Below are 20,229 nucleotides of genomic sequence, written 5' to 3'. Positions count from 1 at the left end.
GCAGCCAAAGCTCCTCACACTTTTGCTGCTGATTCTTAATGTTCCAAGCTCTCTTAACAATGTTGACAACATCTCCTACCTCCAACAAGACTGCTTTTGTATCAAAAGTCTCAGATTTAGAAAGAATAGAAATCTTTTCTTATTATTTCAAGAGGTTATTAACCCCTATATAAATACATAAGTCTGCAGCATATTTTAGGAAATATGGACTGCTAATTCTAAGGAATTAATCCCTATGATTACGGGATCAATCAATTATAAACGAACCTAATAAAGGCAGCACAAAACTGTTAAAAAATTACAGCACATCAAATATAAACTTTCCTAAAATACACCATGCCAATCTTTATCATGCCAATCACGGTTTCTGACACTCCCCCTCAAGTTGGTGAATAGGTGTTTTCCATTCCAAGCTTGGATATGGTTCTTTCAAAGCTAATGCAGTTCAACCCCTTGGTGAGTATGTCTGCAAGTTGGTTCTGGGTGGATACATATGGTGTGCAAATCATGCCACCGTCTAGTTTTTCCTTGATAAAATGTCTATCAACTTCAATATGTTTAGTTCTATCATGCTGTACCGGGTTGTGGGCTATGCTAATTGCAGATTTATTGTCACAATATAACCTCATTGGTTCATCCCACTTTATCCTCAAGTCTTCTAATATAATCTTCAGCCATAGAAGTTCACATATTCCGTGGGCCATTGCTCGAAATTCTGCTTCAGACTTGATCTAGCCACTACACTCTATTTTTTACTCTTCCAAGTACCTAAGTTTCCACCAAGGAAGGTACAGTATCTCGTGGTTGATCTCCTATCTACCGCTGACCCCGCATAGTCCGCATCCGTGTATGCCTCAAGACTTACACTCTTGTTCCGTTTGAACAAAATCCTCTTCCGGGGGTCCCTTTCAAGTACTGGACAATTCTAATGGCAGCTTGTAAATGTGCTTCCTTTGGTTGGTGCATAAACTGGCTGACGAGACTCACAGCAAACGCAATGTCTGGTCTAGTGTGAGATAAGTAAATAAGCCTGCCCACAAGTCTTTGATACATTTCCTTGTCCACAACAACATCCTCTTCCGTACTTCCCAATTTTATATTTGGATCAACTGGGGTGCTTGCTGGTCTGCAGCTTGTCTTCCCTGTTTCTTTAAGCAAGTCAATAATATACTTTTGCTGAGATATGAAAATTCCTTTTTTGGAATGAGCCACTTCAATTCCTAAGAAATATTTAAGCCTCCCTAGTGTCTTGATCTCAAACTCGGTGGCAAGGCATTCGCTTAACACTTGTTGTTCCTTTTTGTCGTCTCCACTTACTATAATGTCATCTACATGTTCATGGGATTTCAAGTGTCTCCAGTGTTTCTGTGACTAAGCTTGGTTATAATCAGATAGAGATACGCTCAGTATGTTCAACTTTTCTCCTTTAGATGTAGTGATTGGTGATCAACGTTTAAGCATTTGCCAAATATAATATTGAGAGCACTCTTAATATTCTAACCTGCAAGTGTAGATATGATTGTGGTCAACCTTATTCCAATTGTTGATTTTTATTCCTCTTCAGACCGGAGCAGATGCTTGACAAAGAAATGCATAATTTGCAATTTACGGGAATGAAACAAGTTAAAGAATTGTCTTTGATTGAGTATGTTTCTGTGGATAACAAGTTTGGTGATAGATTGTCAAGCAGCTATGCAGCTGGTTTTGCGTCTGTGGATTTCATAGTATGGAACTTAGTGAACAAAAATAAGGTACTTTGACAACCTTTTCTTTTTACTATGCTTAGTTAATACTTACATTTACTTGCCCATTGCTTTATACCATTAGCACCTGTTATAGTTTTGATGATATCGAACGGTATTAACAGGTGGTGAACATTTCATGTGGTGGATGGCGACGTACTCATTCCTATTATTTGGGTGATATACCAGAGATGAAGAACTACTTTGCCTTTGTCAAGGTTTGCTGCTTTGAACGTTTAATTTTTAAAAGTTTCAGGAAGCATTTAGCATTTACTTAAGCTTTATCTGTCCTGTCCTGGAGTACATTTACATCTGCTCATTAGTTATTTGATCTTGCTGCTCAAGCTCAAAGTAGTTAAACTCATAGGTGTTTCTTTTTATTTAAGATCATTTAATGAACAGGGCTTGTATATGCGTTCTTTAGATTTCAAAATTTTCCTAATCGTGTCTAAGGGTAACTGAAAGGAACTTTTGATCATCTCGTGTAGCTTCACTGTAGGTGTAGGAAGAAGTTAAAGAAGTTCTAAAACTAGAGTTGAAATTTAGTGTTGCAATTGTAGGATATAAGGGTGTGATTGTCTTGGAACGACGATTTGGGCCTAATAAATTCTACTATAATTATAATTACATAAAGGTTAAGTTTGCACCCTATTTCTATTTGATCCTTACAACAAGTTGATATGGGTGGGACCAAACTACCACCCTCTTAAGTTGCAACTAAGGTGGGCTGGGAGTGATTACAACTAAGGCTGTGATCACAACGAAAGCAACTTAAGCAACTTTCCAACATGTACATGAGTTCTAGTCTGGAGTGTGGCAAATGCAGGTGGCCAACAATGGACCTAGGATAGACTGTTACTGTTAAGCTATAAATATAAAGAGAGACATTGAACAACCTTGTCTTTTCTGTAAGAAAATTGGTGATTTATTTATATTGAGAAAAGGAAATCAATCAGATAAATATAGGAGATCTAATATCCTCTAATAATAAAGATATGATCTTTATATATATTTTATTATAAAGATAAAGAGAGGCATTAAACTGAATTCTGCATTTTGGTAATAACATGGGTGATTTATTTATATTGAGAAAAAGAAATCAATTCGATAACTAGAGGAGACTTGATATTCTCTAGTAATAAAAATACGATCATAGAATAATATAAACACGATCTTGATATTCTTTATTACAAAGATATCATAAAAATATGATCCTGGTATATGTAATTATAAAGATATGATCCTTATTTATGTCATTATAGCAATTACCGTACCGTCTTGGAATGTTGGTTTGGGTTTAAATTAATCTTTCAAAATGAACTTTTATGTCAAAGTTTGAATCTCACTTATGTTGTGTATGTGTATTTATGTATGTATTCTATTTTAACCATATCAGTGGTCATCACCCTAAATGTTGCAATAAGACAACTTCCAAATGAGGTTACTATTAAGGTGGGTTAGGGGTAACCGCAATCAAATAGACTTTTCAATAGTTTGGGATAGTTGTGAAATTGAATTATTTTAATAATCAATTATAATCATTATTCTCTTAGTAAGTTTGCTCATAAATTGTTTTAAGATAATTAGCATATTTGAAGTTGAAAGGGAAAATATTATAAGCTACACATTTGAAGTTGAGGAATAATTATAAGCTACACGTTTCACACTCAAAATCAGCTTAATTTTTAAGAAAAAAAAACCATTACAAATTTCAGCTACTGTCCCAAACATATAACTGAAATTTAATCTTAAAAACAACTGAAATCCTTGAAATTAATATTTTTAAAACATATTACTACATTTTTAAGCCTTTCTTGCAGTCCCTTTATGTTTTATTCTAGGATAATATCGGTAGAATCTTCCTAATTAGAGGAAATAGATACATAATATTTTATTTTATTTTATTTTTTCTTAGGTTTCCTAGTTTTCCTATTTCCCTTTTTAGGAGATCTAGATTATTACAAATAGAAGGTTTGAGAATGTATTTTTCATGATTGAGAATAATAATAAGTCTCATTTTCAACTTGGTGTCAGAGCTCCTGCTCTTAGGGGCTAGATTCCACTGCAACAAGCCGCACCGCCGCCGTTGTCCGACCACCGCCGCTGCCGCCGTCGCCGGTTGGGGTCGTTGATAGGACAGAAAGGTGCGCCCAACACTGGCGATCATAGAGCTGGAAGTCGCTCCGTGGACGGAGCCGCCACCGTCGCCAGCGCGTGTAGCCCACGCGCCCACCTCCGGCGAGACCCACTCGCCGTCGCCGGCACCACCACAGACAGGGTTGCCGGAGCCCCCTGAGTCCATTCCTAGGGTCGGTGACGACTTGTTTGGGCTGCATTTGAGTAGATCTGACTTTTATGTTTTGCTCCTTCTTTCTCGGTGAAACCCACTCGCCGTCGCCGCCACAGAAGAGTCGTTGGAGCCTCCTGATTTTGTTCCCAGGGTACGGGATGTCTGAAGAAAAAAGTATTCCTTTGGGGGTACCCAATGACCTACCAAATGTAGGAAGCACCTCGTGGTTGGATGGTCAGAATTACTTACAATGGAGCCAATTTATTTTAAGGATTCTCAAGAGTCGTTCAAAACTTGATCATATACATGGAGGAGGACCAGCGCAAGACGACAACATTTTTTCAATTTGGGACAAGGAAGATTCATTAATTATGACTTGGATGTGGCAATCCATGGCTCCTAAGATAAGGAAAAATTATATGTTTCATTCTTCTGCAAAAGAAATATGGGATGATTTACAGAGTACGTTTTCTTTAAAAAAGAATCTTGCTGCTACCTATGATATCAAGAACAGGATATTTAATACAAAACAGGGCTCTCTTCCCGTATCAGAATATCACGGGATCCTGAATGGTCTTTGGATGGAACTCGATCAGATCCAAACAATGAAGATGTGTAAAACAGATGCTGCCACTCTTGTTGAATTCATTGAAGGGGGAAAAATTAAATTATTTCTCCAGGGCCTTAATCATGAGTACGACCCAATCCGGGTTCAAATCTTTGGAAGAGAAAAATTACCACCCTTGTCAAAAGCTTTTTTTATGGTAAGAGGAGAAGAAACTCAGAGATTTGTCATGTTCATGGAGGGATCTCCAACACAGGCTCTGCCATTACAATTGGAAAGGGAGTCCACAAGGGAACAAATGCTGGGGGGAAAACGTTTGAAAGAGGTACTCATGGGACTATTGTTCATACTGTAAAAGATTTGGACATACCAAGGAAATATGCTTCAAACTCCATGGAAGAAAGAATGTTCTCGAGCGCATGGGAAACAACAAAGGGCCTACTCAAAAATGGGTAAATCATACTACCTCAGAACGGGAAGCCATCAATCAATCTAGTCCGTCCCAGTCTAATCCACCACCACCACCACCACCACCACCAGATCTTGATATGAAAGCTTATAAGGAGAAACTCGAGCGCTTGGAAGCAATGATTGAATCAATGACTAAGCCCTCTGGATCATGTACTCTGTCCATAAAAGGTAAGATTTGTCTCTATACTGTTGGTCATATCTCTCAAGGTATTTAGATCCTTGATTCGGGTGCAACTGATCATATGACACCTTTTAGTGGGTATTTCGACTCATATGGCAAGAGCAATAAAGAACAACTTATTATAGTTGCAAATGGTCAGGGTATACCTGTATGCGGCTCTGGGAATATATTTTTGGACTCATGTATTATATTGAAGGATGTTTTACATGTTCCTCAATTAGTTAATAGTCTTACCTCTGTGCAAAAACTCACAAAGGATTTAAATTGTTCAGTAATATTTTTCCAACTTATTGTGTTTTTCAGGACCTTGCCACGGGGAAGACGATTTTAACTGCTAAGGAGAAAAGTGGGTTATATTTTTTAGAGTTTGATGACCAAAGCAACACACAAATCATGAGTCAACAAGCTACATCTGAGGCGTGGGCAAAATCTCAAATATGGTTACATCATCAAAGGCTTGGGCATCCGTCATTTAGTCTTATCAAGTCCCTGTTTCCCCATTTGTTTACAAAGGAGTCTGTTGAGTCTTTTAATTGTGATATTTGTCAATTGTCAAAACATCATCGTGCATCTTATCCTATTAGTAATAAAAAGAGTATTTCTCCATTTGATTTAATTCACTTTGATGTTTGGGGTCCTGTCATAGATTCTATTTCCGGAGCCAAATGGTTTGTTACCTTTATTGACGATTGTACTCGCGTCACGTGGACATACCTTATGAAAAATAAATCTGAAGTTTTTCAAATGTTTGTTAATTTTTTCCGTCTTGTCCAAACTCAATTTGGAAAAAATATCAAAAGAATTAGGTCTAATAATGGTACTGAATATATGAATCATGAATTTCTCAATTTTTTGTCTCATAATGGTATTGTTCACGAACTAACCTGTGTCAACACCCCTCAACAAAATGGGGTTGCTGAAAGAAAGAATTGTCATCTTCTTGAGGTAACTAGAGCTCTTCTTTTTCAAATGTTTGTTCCCAAAAATTACTGGGGAGACGCTGTGTTAACTGCCACATATCTCATCAACAGGTTACCTACTCGCATCTTAAATGGCATTAGTCCTATAGAGTCTCTATTGTCGTTTGTTCCTTCTTCTTCCCTAATAATGAGTCTACCTAGTCGAGTCTTTGGATGTGTTGTTTTTGTTCACTCTCATCCTCCTAACCGTGGTAAATTAGATCCTAGAGCTCTTAAATGTGTCTTTATTGGGTATCCTTCTAATAAAAAAGGGTACAAATGTTATCATCTTCAGAGCCGTCGCGTCTTTATCACCATGGATGTCACCTTTCATGAAACAAAATCCTTTTATGTCAGTTCTTCACTTCAAGGGGAGAAAGCACTTGAAGTGGATGAACTCTCCTTCTTGTCATTACCATGTTTGTCTTTGCAGGATGCCCAAGACCTGAGCAATGAAGCTACCATAGTCCACAGTGAGAAAGAAGAGGAAGACATATTTTTTGCCAAAAAATATGAAAGAAGAGAACAACCCACTTCGACTCTAGAGCAAGAAAAATTGTCTAATCCGGAGGTGAGGATCCCTGAATATATCAATGAGGAGGAGGTAAGTATTATTGAGGATTTACCCATTGCATTGAGAAAGGGAAGAAGATCATGTGCTAAATATCCTATTTCTCAGTATGTTTGCACTAACAATCTCTCTGATAAGCACAAAAGTTTTATTGTTGCCATTGATACCACAGAAATTCCTACCTCAATCCAGGAGGCAATGAAACTTGATCATTGGAATCAATCCATGAAAGAAGAGATGAATGCATTAGAAAGAAATTCAACTTGGGAGATTGTTGATAAGCCAAGAGACAAGAAGGCATTAGGGTGTAGATGGATATTCACAGTGAAACATAAGGCAGATGGGACAATAGAAAGATATAAAGCTAGATTGGTGGCAAAAGGATATACCCAAACATATGTGATTGATTATGAGGAGACATTTGCCCTAGTGGCAAAGATGAATACAGTTCGAGTTATTCTCGCTTTGGCTGCCAATTTTGGATGGGACTTACACCAGCTGGATGTGAAGAATGTCTTTCTTCTAGGAGATCTAGATGAGGAAGTGTACACGGAGATTCCCCCAGGTTTTGAAGTGAAAAATGAAAGAAACAAGGTATGTCTCCTGAAGAAAGCATTGTGTGGTCTTAAGCAATCCCCTAGAGCATGGTTTGGAAGATTTATAAAAGCAATGGTTTCCTTGGGATACAAACAAAGCCAAGGAGATCATACTCTGTTCATAAAGCACTCCTCTACAGGTAAACTCACTCTATTGCCTGTCTATGTGGATAATATGATTATTGCAGGAGATGATGAAACAGAAAAATTGGCATTAAAAGAAAAATTGGCAGCTTAATTTGAAATGAAAGACCTAGGAAAACTCAAATATTTTCTTGGGATAGAGGTTGCCTACTCCAAGAATGGAATTTTCATCTCTCAAAGGAAATATGTACTTGATCTCCTCAAAGAAACAGGAAAGTTGGGATGTAGAACCTCAACTGTTCCTATAGAACAGAATCACAGAATTGGAAGTGAAGAAAGTGCTCCTGTAGAGAAGGCCCAATATCAGAGATTGGTGGGAAAATTGATTTATCTATCACACACAAGACCAAACATTGCTTATGTAGTTAGTGTAGTGAGCCAATTTATGCATGATCCAAGAGAGAGAGATATGCAAGCAGTTGACAAAATTCTCCAATACTTAAAGTCAAGTCTAGGAAAGGGGCTATTATTCAAAAGGGAAGACACATTGAATATGAAGATATATACTAATGCTGACTATGCAGGTTCTATTACTGATAGAAAATCTACTTCTGGGTATTGTATATTTCTTGGAGATAGTTTGGTAACATGGAGAAGCAAAAAGCAAGATAGAGTATCCCGTTCTAATGCAGAAGCTGAATTTCGAGCCCTTGCTCAAGGAATGTGTGAAGGACTCTGGATGAAAATTATCTTGGATGATCTTAAAGTCAAAGTGGAGCACCCGGTGTAACTACACTGTGACAATAAGTCTGCTATGAGCATAGCCCATAATCCAGTACAATATGACAGAACCAAACACATTGAAATTGACAGACATTTCATCAAAGATAATCTTGACAGAGGCTTTGTGATTACAACTCATGTTCCTACAGAACTTCAAATAGTAGATATTTTCACAAAAGGGCTTCCTTCGGATAGATTTCAAGATCTTGTAGGCAAGTTGAGAATGATTGATATTCATTTACCAACTTGAGGGGGAGTGTTGTAATCTGTATAATATCTGTAGAATCTTCTTAATTAGAGGAAATAGATACATAATATTTTATTTTATTTTTTCCTAGGTTTCCTAGTTTCCCTATTTCCCTTTTTAGGAGATCTAGATTATTACAAATAGAAGGTTTGAGAATGTATTTTTNTATTTCCCTTTTTAGGAGATCTAGATTATTACAAATAGAAGGTTTGAGAATGTATTTTTCATGATTGAGAATAATAATAAGTCTCATTTTCAACTCTTTATTAGGTAATAATCCTATTTTGTCCTAGATGATTGATTTCTTTTATCACTATTGTCTTCGAAACATCTAACTAATATGACCAATTATTACAGGATGAATTGGTACATATACATAGACACTGGATTCATAATAGAGATGGGAAGGTTTACCCTCAAAATTTACACACGCAATTCCATGGTAGAGAGATACATTCCATGTGCTTTATCTTTGAAGATGTGGTAGTTGGAGATAATTTCAAGTGCACCTTATTTTCTAAATCAAGTTGGATTGCAACTGGATGTGAGGATGGAACTGTGAGGTTGACTTGGTAAGACCATTGTTGTCTGCTGTTTGTAGAACTTGCTTGAATGCTTTATTAACACCTACCTTTTTTGTTTTATTTAGGTACTCTCCAGGCACTGAAAATTGGCCCATGTCAAAACTGCTTGGAGAACATGTTGAAGGGTCAGCAGTGAGATCAATTTGTTGTGTGTCGAAAGTACACACAATTTCATCAGATATGGGTGATATACCTGATGGGAGGATTGAACTAAATGTTGCGGTTGAGAAAAAGGATAATCCAACATTACTCATATCAGTGGGTGCAAAGCGTGTCTTAACCTCTTGGTTATTAAAAAATATGAGGCTGGACATAAAAAATGGCTGCATAATCAATCATCAACACAAATAAGAAAGGAGATGATGACTGTTTTTTGTCAAATTTGTCCTGATCAATGACATTCCAGTGGCTGTCCACTGATATGCCAGGCAAATATTCAATTACATGTGATACTCCCAAAAATAATGTGCAGAAGATAGTTGGTGTTGCAGAAAATGTTTCTCATACAAATAATGATGCTGGAATGATTTCTGAGAGTGGAATGGCAAACTTGATCAGAGATAAACATGAAGATGACTGGAGATATCTTGTAGTCACAACTTTTCTTGTTAGATGTTCCGGTTCCAGGTGAGAAAAGATGCCTAATATTTCCTTTCTTGATCATGTATTTGGGTACAGAAAAACAGAAACTAACCTTTCCTTTTATGTACATTCCAGGATATCTGTTTGTTTTGTTGTTGTTGCATGTTCAGATGCCACACTTATGTAGAAGCGGAATCAATTGGGAGGACGAGTACTAGTATAAGGAACCCACTCAAGAGATACCTTCCAATGTAGACAAATAGGGTGGGAGCGTATAGGTTCTAGGATCTTTTGATATTCATCTTATCACTGACTACTTGAGTTACTAGATTCACGAAAAAAAAGCGTTTGTTTCTTTATGCGCATCTTGTTTCCTACCAATAGTAATTTGGGTATTATGGGGTGTCTAAGTCCTACATTGAGTAGTATGGGATTGTTATTGGAATATTATGTGTTCGATTCTCCCCTTTAAATGGCTAGGTTTTTGTGGAAGTGTTTCTTAGGCATTTTGATACCTATTACTTTCACTTTTCTGATTAAAATTAACTGTTCTATCATTGTGCGATTGTAGGAGGTTCATGCACCATTTATTGGACTCCGGGTAGTTAAAATCTTGGTCATCGCCATCTTTCTTCGATTTACCTTAGCAAGTATTGTAAGTTTCTTGGGAAATGAGAAAATATTAACTTTCTGTAAGACCCTTTTGAGAACTGTCATTCTATTTATGTGTGTGTTTTCTTTTGTTTCATTTTATTTTGGCAGGCATTATGCACTAGGATTGAACCTGGTCTTGAGCAACAAATTGCTCTTCCACGAGATTCCTATCTTCAGGTTTAATTTTCTATTTGTTTCCCATGTTTCATTTTGTACCGTCCAAACTCACGTTCATTTTTTTGGGTCTTTTCAGGGTTATTTCAGTAACATATTTGAGTACCTTAGAGTTGGACCACCATTATATTTTGTTGGTGTTAGAATCATTACATGTAGGTATCATCATTTAGGCTAGTTTGCAGAATAATTAATGAGTTGTACCTAGTTCAGTACCTAGTTCAGTACCTAGTTCAGTACCTAGTTCAGTACCTAGTTCAGTACCTAGTAGTCTAGTGCAGACTCTTGGTGTTCCATGTATTCTTGTGATTTTCATTATAAAATAGAAGATAATGAGAGGGATCATTAAGCCCTCAAGAATATTTCTTATCAGTCTTAAATCTCAAGTGTTGTAAAGGATTACAACTACAAGTTGATTAATTTTATTGCTCTAAGTGTACTTGTCTATTATTAATTGTCTATTAAGAAGATAACTAAGTTTGTATTATTTACAAACTGAAATGATGCATTAAGCATGCAAGATGCAGTTTGTATTAATTGTCTTTTAAGAAGATAACTAAGTTTGTCTGTTATTAATTGTCATTTCCCCTTTTTCTCAACGAAAATCCTACGCAGTTCAACACCTCCTTAATCTGATCTCCTCCAACAAAAACCCTACGCAATTCAACACCTTCTGCTTGCAAACTATTCGATCGGGAAGAGCCCTGCACAGTGTACGAGCGTGGCGTTGAGCGTAGCAGCAGCATTGCTTGGTGCTTGTAATCCCAAGACTGGGGCTAGGATCATTGCTTTGGTTGTTGGTCTCTGCATAGAAGGACCTGATTTGGTAAATGAATTTATGTTCTTCGCTATACTGCTTTCAAATGGAGTCATTGGTGATAATAGATTTTGTTACAAATGGGGTCGAAGGAATTTATGTTTTTGCGGGAGATTATGAAGTCTGCTCATTTTCATCTTCTTTTGTTTGATGGACATTATTGGTTTGAAATTTGAATATATAGGTTGGAGTAGCAGAAATCAAAGTTGCAGTTGAAAAAACTGGTGGCCTTGTTGTCCTGTTTGAAATTTTTGGTCATTCGGTCTTCAAGGACTTTTAAGCGTGTTTTTAAGGATGGGGAGCAATCTCTTGGTCTTTGTTTCAAGTGGGTCTTTGTTTCAATCTTTTGTTCAATACTTCAATTTTAAATTCAATTCATCCCAATGAAGTTATTTATTTTGGTTTGTTTATATTCTCATCCACATTAATTTTGTATAAACTTATTGCTCCCTGTCTCACCATTTCAGTATGAATCATAGTTGATGCCGAGAATTTTTTCTCTAGTTTGTATAAACTCTCTAGTTTTTTCTGTAATCACTTTCAAGTTTCTGTTTATTCACTTTTCTTTCTTGAAATACATTGAAGAAGTTAAAGCCATTAGAACTTATATGTATCTACTTATCCATCCATTAGAATTTAGTACAAAATATTTCTAATAATCTATATCTGTTTAGCATCGTCCCTTCATGAAAAGACAATTTAATGACCTTGGTGGGGTTGAGTTTTATATTCTCTTACAAAGACAACATGAAGAAAGAGATTATGGGTCTCTTATGGCAAAAAAACCACGTTTTGGAAAGTAAATGCTCTCCTACAACACTTTTGACCAAAATTGGAAGCTTTAAAGAAATATTTTATAGAAAAAAGAAGTCTCAAGATATGGGAAATTTTAATGATATCTAACAACTCTCTTAATTTCCAGGTGACTTTTGATTATGATAAATCAAAAGCAGTGGATTTCAATATTATCCACCATCTAATCCTGATTTCCAAGCTATTAAAGAAGAAAAGCCTCCACTGTTATTAAGAGCCATGGTAATTCTGGGTCCTGAATAAGAAATTATCACTTTCTATTTGATATTCTTATTTGTTTGTTTGATTAATTAGATGTTGAAAAGGTGGTCTTCCCTTTGCATTCAACCTTTTTATGTAGCTTACTTTCTAGTGATCTACTTGATAATTTATAATTTATAATGTCTTTCTGTTGAGCATAAGGCCTTATTTGCATTCATAATTTTATTCTTCTAGCTGATGTTCTAGTTATCTCTCATGTGATTTACTTTCGTTTCACCTTAGATACTTGATCAAATTCTTAGTTAAGGTTTTAATTTCATTTTATAGGTTTCAATAATTGGAAGCTGGGTTAGTGTAGATAGATGATTCTGATGGTTGATAATATAGGTTTTATGATGTGCTTTTAGATTTTATGCTTGAATCTTAGTTTTAATAATTGATGTTAGGTCTTTTACACATTTAAAACATGCACGCATTGTCAATTGACTCATTGGTTCATCACTTTTTCCTTGAGAATTTAGGTTTTTTAGAATTGGTAAATTTGGGGATATGAACCAAAATTTTTGACTTTCTAAAATTAATTGTTCCAGTAGGTCATTAGCACTGTTATAGCTAGATTTAGATGTTAAAATTATAGTTTCTTTTACTTCATTTAGTTTTAGCTAGTTAAGTGCTCATTTCTTATTTGCTGTCAAAAGTTCTTGTGTATCACTCCAAGTGTTTTTGCTGCATAATCTTGGTTTACTGTTTGTCAAAGTATATTTTAGGAAACTTTAAATATTATTTCCATGTATTTAATTTGTTACATTCCTTGTATCTTGCTATTATTATTAGAATAACAATCCCACAATTTTAGGGATTTGTTCTGTAGAATAGGCTGCTCACTCTTGTATATATATCTAATCCATGTAAGGAGACAAATAACAGAAAATAATATATTCTCTCTCCTGAATTTAAGATGGTATCAGAGCTCTCGATCCTTGGGAGCCTCTGACCGTGTGTTTTGATTGCAGCCTTCATTGTTGCCTAACCCTAGAGCTCCATCACAGCCTTCATTGCTGCCCAACTCTAGAGTTCCATCCCAGCCTTCATTGCTGCCCAATCCAAGAGTTTCATCGCAGCCCCCATTTCCTGCACATCATCAGTTTTCGTTTTTTGTGCCTTAATTGCACATTTTTGCAATGGCTGAAATGGAAAATGTAGACAATTTCCAGGGTACAGAATTACAGAATGTTCATTCTGCTTATAGATTGAATGGAAAAAATTATCTTAAATGGTTTCAACTCATTAAGACCATTCTAAAAGGAAAAGGAAAGGTCGGCCATCTCACTGATGATGCCCCTGCGGAAGAAGATGCCAGATTCAATTCATGGGATGAAGAAGACTCCATGATCATGGCATGGTTATGGAACTCAATGGTTCCAGAAATTAGCGATACATGCATGTTCCTCACTTCTGCAAAGGCTATATGGATTGCAATAAAGCAAACCTACTCTAAGGCAAAGGATGCTGCCCAGATTTATGAGGTGAAAGTAAAAACAATGGCAGCCAAACAGGACACTAAAACTGTCACCGAATATGCTAATCAACTCAAATCTTTATGGATGGAGTTAGATCATTATAGGGTCATAAAGGCCAAGTGTTCTGGGGATTCAGCAATTCTAAGAGAATACATTGAACAAGATCGGGTGTATGATTTCTTGGTAGGACTAAACCAAGAATATGATCAAGTCAGAATCCAAATATTAGGCAAGGAGAAGGTTCCTGGACTCAATGAAGTAATGGCAATTATTCGGAGTGAAGAAAGTAGAAGGAGTCTAATGCTAGAGACCCTAATTGTGGATAATTCAACTATGCTTGTTGGAGGAACAATCATGGTTGCAAAACAAAAAAAAGTAGGTCCTCAAAGCCACGTCACAGAGAAGAAAAATGAAGGAGTTTGGTGCACCTATTGCAACAAGCCACGTCACACAAGGGATAAATGCTGGAAGTTACNTGGAAAACCTCAAAGTAAAGATTGGGGACACAAAGGAGGCCTTCCAAGGAGAGGGGGGCAGGCTTATGTTGCTACTGGTCCTGAAAGTCAAGAAGGATCTGTACAACTCAATCATGAGGAGTTAGAAAGAGTAAGTTCCTTGCTTAGTAAATTGGAAAAACCCATAGGTACGTGTTCATTAACATACTCTGGTAAGTTTCCATTTTCTTGTGGATTTAAAGTCTCAAATACCCCATTTGCCCATTATTGGATATTAGACTCTAGAGCCACAGACCACATGACACCATTCCCTAAACACTTCTCCACATATTCCCCATGTCCTAGCACCAAGAAAATTTCTACAGCTGATGGGACTCTCATAACTGCAGTTGGACAAGGAGACGTCCAAATAACCCCAAACATAATACTAAAAAATGTTCTTCATGTTCCTAAGTTATCCACAAGTCTGATATCTATAAAAAAACTTACCAAGGACCTCTTATGTAATGTAGTTTTTCATAGTAACTCTTGTATATTGCAGGACAAGAAGTCAGGGAGGACGATTGGACATGATAGAAAATGGAATGACATTTACTACATGGAAGATTTGAGTCTGCCCATTGAGAGGCATTCTCTAATATTTGAATCCTCCATGACCAACAAAGAAAAAATCCAATTGTTTCATTGTCGTTTGGGACATCCTTCATTTCAGGTCATAAAGTTAATATTTCCTTCCTTGTTTAAAAATTTAAATCTAGAAGATCTTCATTGTGAGGTGTGTGAGTTTGCCAAACACAAGCGTGTATCTTTTCCTATCAGCAATAAAGTAAGTAATTCTCCATTTTATCTTGTTCATACGGATGTGTGGGGTCCCTCTAATATTCCTAGTACTTCTGGGGCTAAATGGTTTATAACCTTTATAGATGATTGTACAAGGGTAACATGGCTTTTCCTTCTTAAACACAAATCTGAGGTCAACTCTGTTTTTCTCCAGCTTGTTTCAATGATTAAAAATCAATTTGGGGTTAATATAAAAATAATCAGGTCTGATAATGCCAAAGATTACTTCAATAATACCCTAAATTCTTTTTGTCAAAAGGAAGGAATAATCCATGAATCCTCATGTGTAAACACACCCCAACAAAATGGGATTGCAGAAAGGAAAAATGGGCACTTATTAGATCAAACTAGTGCACTTCTTTTTCAAAATAATGTTCTGAAAAGATTTTGGGGGAAAGCTATTCTCACTGCCACTTACTTGATTAATAGATTACCTTCTACTGTTTTATCCTCAAAAAGCCCCATGGAAGTCTTAAACTCGTTCTACCCACATATAATCCATACAAATAACCTTCAACCTAGAATTTTTGGGTGTGTCTCCTTTGTACATGTTCATAGTAATGGAAGAGGAAAACTTGACCCAAGGGCAATAAAATGTGTTTTTTTGGGGTACTCTGTCACACAAAAAAGGGTATCCTTACAAAGTACACCAAACAACAACCTTACCCCTTGACAAATTATCTATCCTTTGAAAAATTCTCACCTACCCATAAAACCTTTCTCACAGGCCTAAACACCACAACTACACCTTCTTCGGGTTTTGAGGCATTAGTTGACAAAAAATGGAAACAAGCCATGGACATGGAAATGGAGGCGTTGGAGAAAAAAATACTTGGCAGCTAGTCTCCCTACCACCTGGAAAAAAGGTTGTTGGGTGCAAGTGGGTTTATACAGTGAAGTACAAGGCTGATGGGACTATTGAGAGGTATAAGGCAAGGTTGGTAGCCAAGGGATTCACCCAAACATATGGAGTGGATTACTTAGAGACTTTTGCATTAGTTGCCAAAATGAACACGATTAGAGTAATTTTGTCGTTGGCAGCAAACTACAATTGGGGACTGCAGCAATTTGATGTAAAAAATGCATTCCTACATGGGGATCTTGAAGAAGAAATATACATGGAAATACCACCCGGGTATACGGGACAAATTGAGGCCAACACAATTTGCAAATTAAAAAAGGCGCTATACGGGTTGAAACAGTCACCTAGAGCATGGTTTGGGAGATTCACCAAAGTTATGACAAGTCTTAAATACAAACAAAGTCAAGGGGACCACACTTTATTCATCAAACATTCTGATTCAAGGGGAGTAACAATACTATTGGTCTATGTGGATGATATAATTATTACTAGGAATGATAAAAAGGAACAACAAAGGTTGAGCCAATGTCTTGCCAAGGAATTCGAAATCAAGACTTTAGGGAAGCTAAAATATTGTTTGGGGATTGAAGTAGCCCATTCCAAGAAAGGAATCTTCATATCCCAACAAAAGTATATCATTGATTTGCTACAGGAGACAAGTAAAATAGCCTGCAAACCAGCAAGTACACCTGTTGACCCAAATATAAAGTTGGGAAGTGCAGAGGAGGATGTTTCTATGGATAAAGAAATGTACCAAAGACTTGTGGAAAGACTCATCTACCTATCTCACACTAGGCTAGATATTGCCTTTGCTGTAAGCATAGTTAGCCAATTTATGCATCAACCAAAGGAAGCACATTTACAAGCTGCACTCAAAATTGTCCAGTATTTAAAAGGGACTCCGGGAAGAGGAATTTTGTTCAAAAGAAATAAGAATGCCAGTCTTGAGGCATATACAGATGCTGATTATGCAGGTTCAGCTGTGGATAGGAGGTCAACTACGGGATATTGTACCTTTCTTGTTGGAAACCTAGTAACTTGGAAGAGCAAAAAACAAAGTGTGGTAGCTAGATCTAGTGCTGAAGCAGAATTTCGAGCAATGGCCCAAGGAATATGTGAACTTTTATGGCTAAAGATTATATTGGAAGACTTAAGGATAAAGTGGGATGAACCAATGAGGTTATATTGTGATAATAAATCTGCAATAATATAGCACACAACCCAGTACAACATGGAACCAAACATATTGAGGTGGACAGACATTTTATCAAAGAAAAGCTTAACAGTGGCTTGATTTGCACCCCATATGTGTCCACTCAAGGTCAACTTGCAGACATACTCACCAAAGGACTAAGCAACAGGAATTTTGAAAGAATTATATCCAAGCTGGGAATGAAAAATACTTATTCACCAGCTTGAGGGGGAGTGTCAAAGTATAATTTAGGAAACTTTAAATATATTATTTCCATGTATTTAATTTGTTATATTCCCTGTATCTTGCTATTATTATTAGAATAACAATCCCACAATTTTAGGGATTTGTTCCGTAGAATAGGCTGCTCACTCTTCTATATATATATATCTAATCCATGTAAGGAGACAAATAACAGAAAATAATATATTCTCTCTCATGAATTTAAGACTGTCAAATCTACTTTAATAGGTAACCTTTTGTAGCATTTCTTATTTCTTCACATTTAATATGCATTGATTTTACATCTTATATCATATTCCATATAATCTGTTAACGTAGTTGATGCACTAATATTTCTAGAATGGATCATTTACTTCCTTGTATTGATTCATTGTCAACTGAGAATGGTAAAGGTCGATCACATGTTATGGGAGTGAAAATGGTGTTGATTACTGGCTGGTGAGGAATTCATGGGGCAGTGGATGGGGTGAGGATGGCTATTTCAAGATGGAGTGCAACATGAGAAGCAACTCCACAGGGAAGTGTGGAATTGCAATGGAGGCTTCCTACCTTGCTAAGTATGGTCTAAACTCTACAGTTCCTAGTTCAGCTTACCAAAGCAATGAGGTGTCCATAACTTGATCATTATTTTGGAATTGGATCCTTGGAAGAGGAACAAATTCTAAAGTTGCAACAAAAGTGATGTTTCTGTTATTTATATGCTGTTATTGGAAATGTCTGTTGGGCTATTCTTGTACATAGATTTCTTTAGGTTAAAACTGAACCTGATTATCAATTTGTACTAGTCTTCACTTGTTATTCCATTTGAATGTTTACTCTGAAATCCTTAATGATATTAATGTTCTAGTTAATTTTTTATATGGATATTCACGATTTACCATGACCCTTTTACATCTGTTCTTCAATATTAACCACCCAGTCCAATGTTAGAAATTCTATAAATCCATCACTTCATGGTTCATGCTTGATGCTATTATGAGCGTTTGGGAAATCGGAAAATGTAGTTAATTGAATTGTAATGTGATAAACTAGAAACTAGTTAAATGAACTCTACTACAACATAATTGAACTAGAAAATAGTTCAGTTGAATTACTTTTGCCCACTCCTAGCTCCATGTACCTGAAAAGTGAATTATATTCGTAGTGTAGCTATTATTTTTGTTTGCTCACACTCAGGATATCTCCTAGCCAACAGTGCAGTCTGTAAAGTTATATTTTCTGCATTTAGCCAAGGGACCATTATCGCTAGTATTGGATTTATGCGCCTCATTCGCACAAACACAGTCCTACTCCGTCTTTGAGCTTAGGTTCAGCAAATGTCTCTCTATCGAGTCCCAAGGGTCAAAGTTGTCACCTGGATACAAGAGGAAAACTAGTCAAGGGTACATCGGACTGACCAACAATGACTCGAGTTGCACGGAAGGTTTGCTCATTGCACTAGACATTGAACTTGGGTTTTCTTAAAGAGGAAATTAATGGAGAAAAACAAAGGTGCCGCTGGTTCTCAATTTAACTATCAATTTGTCAGTGTAATGTACCTTATAAATGCATTATCAATGTCCTAAATGATTTCGTCTCTCTTTGCCAAACTACCTTGCTTCTTGGCAGGAATATCATCTTGAAAACATCATTGCGCTTGAGCTAGTGCACTGCATAGAGGATGAACGTTATTAAATCTAGTGAAATAGACTTAGGAAAAAGCGTATGATCGAATCTCTGTCACTTATTCATGATTGTATGGAGGAGCCAAAAAGTTCCCCATGCGTGAGAAATATTATTATAGCCTGCACATCATCGTTCACGTTATTGTGGAATGGTGATATAAAGAGAAGCATTTTGTTCCCCCAGGGTAGTCGGAAATTCCATATCTCCGTCATTTATTTTTCTTTTAGCAATTTGCATGAAGAAATTCTCATTTGATTCATGATGCCGTGCACGAAAATCTGCCCAAACTACTCATTATGTTTGTTGACAATATCCTTATTTTGAGAAAAACTTCGGCTCAACAATTGGAAATTATATTAAATCTTAAACTATCTATGGGCATTGAGTTTTGTCAGGTCAAAAGTTAAAGAAAACAGAAGACCACCATATAGTTTTTTTTATCAGAAATGTTAATCTGGAGAAATAATACCTCATCACTCAAAAAGTGGATACTTGATGGCAGCAAGTATTCTCCTGGACCACGACCTTATCTGGAAAAAGTGAGAAAGAAAACTTCAGAAGTACCCCTCCAAAGTTGCAGAAGTAGCTTGTTAGATGAAAAAGACAACGGTAGGGAGAATCATTTTAATTTCCAGATGAAACATTCCAAGAAAGTTCTTGGAATTTCCAATAATGAAATTGGGAAAAGGGAAGAACCAATGAACCAATTTTGTAGAGCACATAAGAAAATTACTCATCATCACCTACTATGCAACTGAAATAAAGGAAAGAACCAAGAGCATGTATGCTGCTGATCACGTATCAGGTGGGCATTTCATGCATGGCACCATTTTCGTTATAATATTTGCTCATTAATGCCTTTTAGCATTATGAAACTCATTATGGAAGCGACTATTATTCTATTATTACCACTATTTTTCAGCAATCACACTTTCATGGGATCTCTGAAAGCAGAAAAATGTCATAAGACATTTACAAAGTGATTGGCCAAGAATTGGAGTATTAAAGTAAGTTAAGATTATTGTATTTATATTAAATTAAAATTATGTTTTTATTTAGTATCTTTAAAAAGAAATGGATGTTATTTTATTTTTGTTGTGTTGTATGAAGAGATATTATAATTTTAATTTAACGTAGA

At 36.3% G+C, this 20,229-nt stretch overlaps 1 protein-coding gene and 1 long non-coding RNA gene across 2 annotated transcripts; one reads left to right on the top strand and one right to left on the bottom strand.

Moving 5' to 3' along the window:
• Window positions 1–4,190: 4,190 nt before the first annotated feature.
• Window positions 4,191–4,952, top strand: LOC106778218. Its single transcript, XM_014666163.1, has one exon. The coding sequence runs from the start codon at window positions 4,191–4,193 to the stop codon at window positions 4,950–4,952; it is 762 nt and encodes a 253-aa protein (XP_014521649.1).
• Window positions 4,953–18,440: 13,488 nt separating this feature from the next.
• LOC111240658 lies at window positions 18,441–19,805 on the bottom strand. Its single transcript, XR_002666093.1, has 3 exons — window positions 19,561–19,805; window positions 18,965–19,075; window positions 18,441–18,780 (listed from the first exon to the last, which is right to left on the bottom strand). It is a non-coding gene; the product is annotated as an uncharacterized LOC111240658 (long non-coding RNA).
• Window positions 19,806–20,229: the final 424 nt, after the last annotated feature.

Source organism: Vigna radiata, unplaced genomic scaffold (genome assembly GCF_000741045.1).
Source record: "Vigna radiata var. radiata cultivar VC1973A unplaced genomic scaffold, Vradiata_ver6 scaffold_247, whole genome shotgun sequence".
In the NCBI taxonomy this organism is placed as follows: Eukaryota; Viridiplantae; Streptophyta; class Magnoliopsida; order Fabales; family Fabaceae; genus Vigna; species Vigna radiata.
This window is presented reverse-complemented; position numbering and strand designations above follow the sequence as displayed.

Coding starts and splice junctions, on each gene's coding strand:
- LOC106778218 (XM_014666163.1), top strand. CDS start 4,191: ATGTCTGAAGAAAAAAGTATTCCTTTGGGGGTACCCAATGACCTACCA.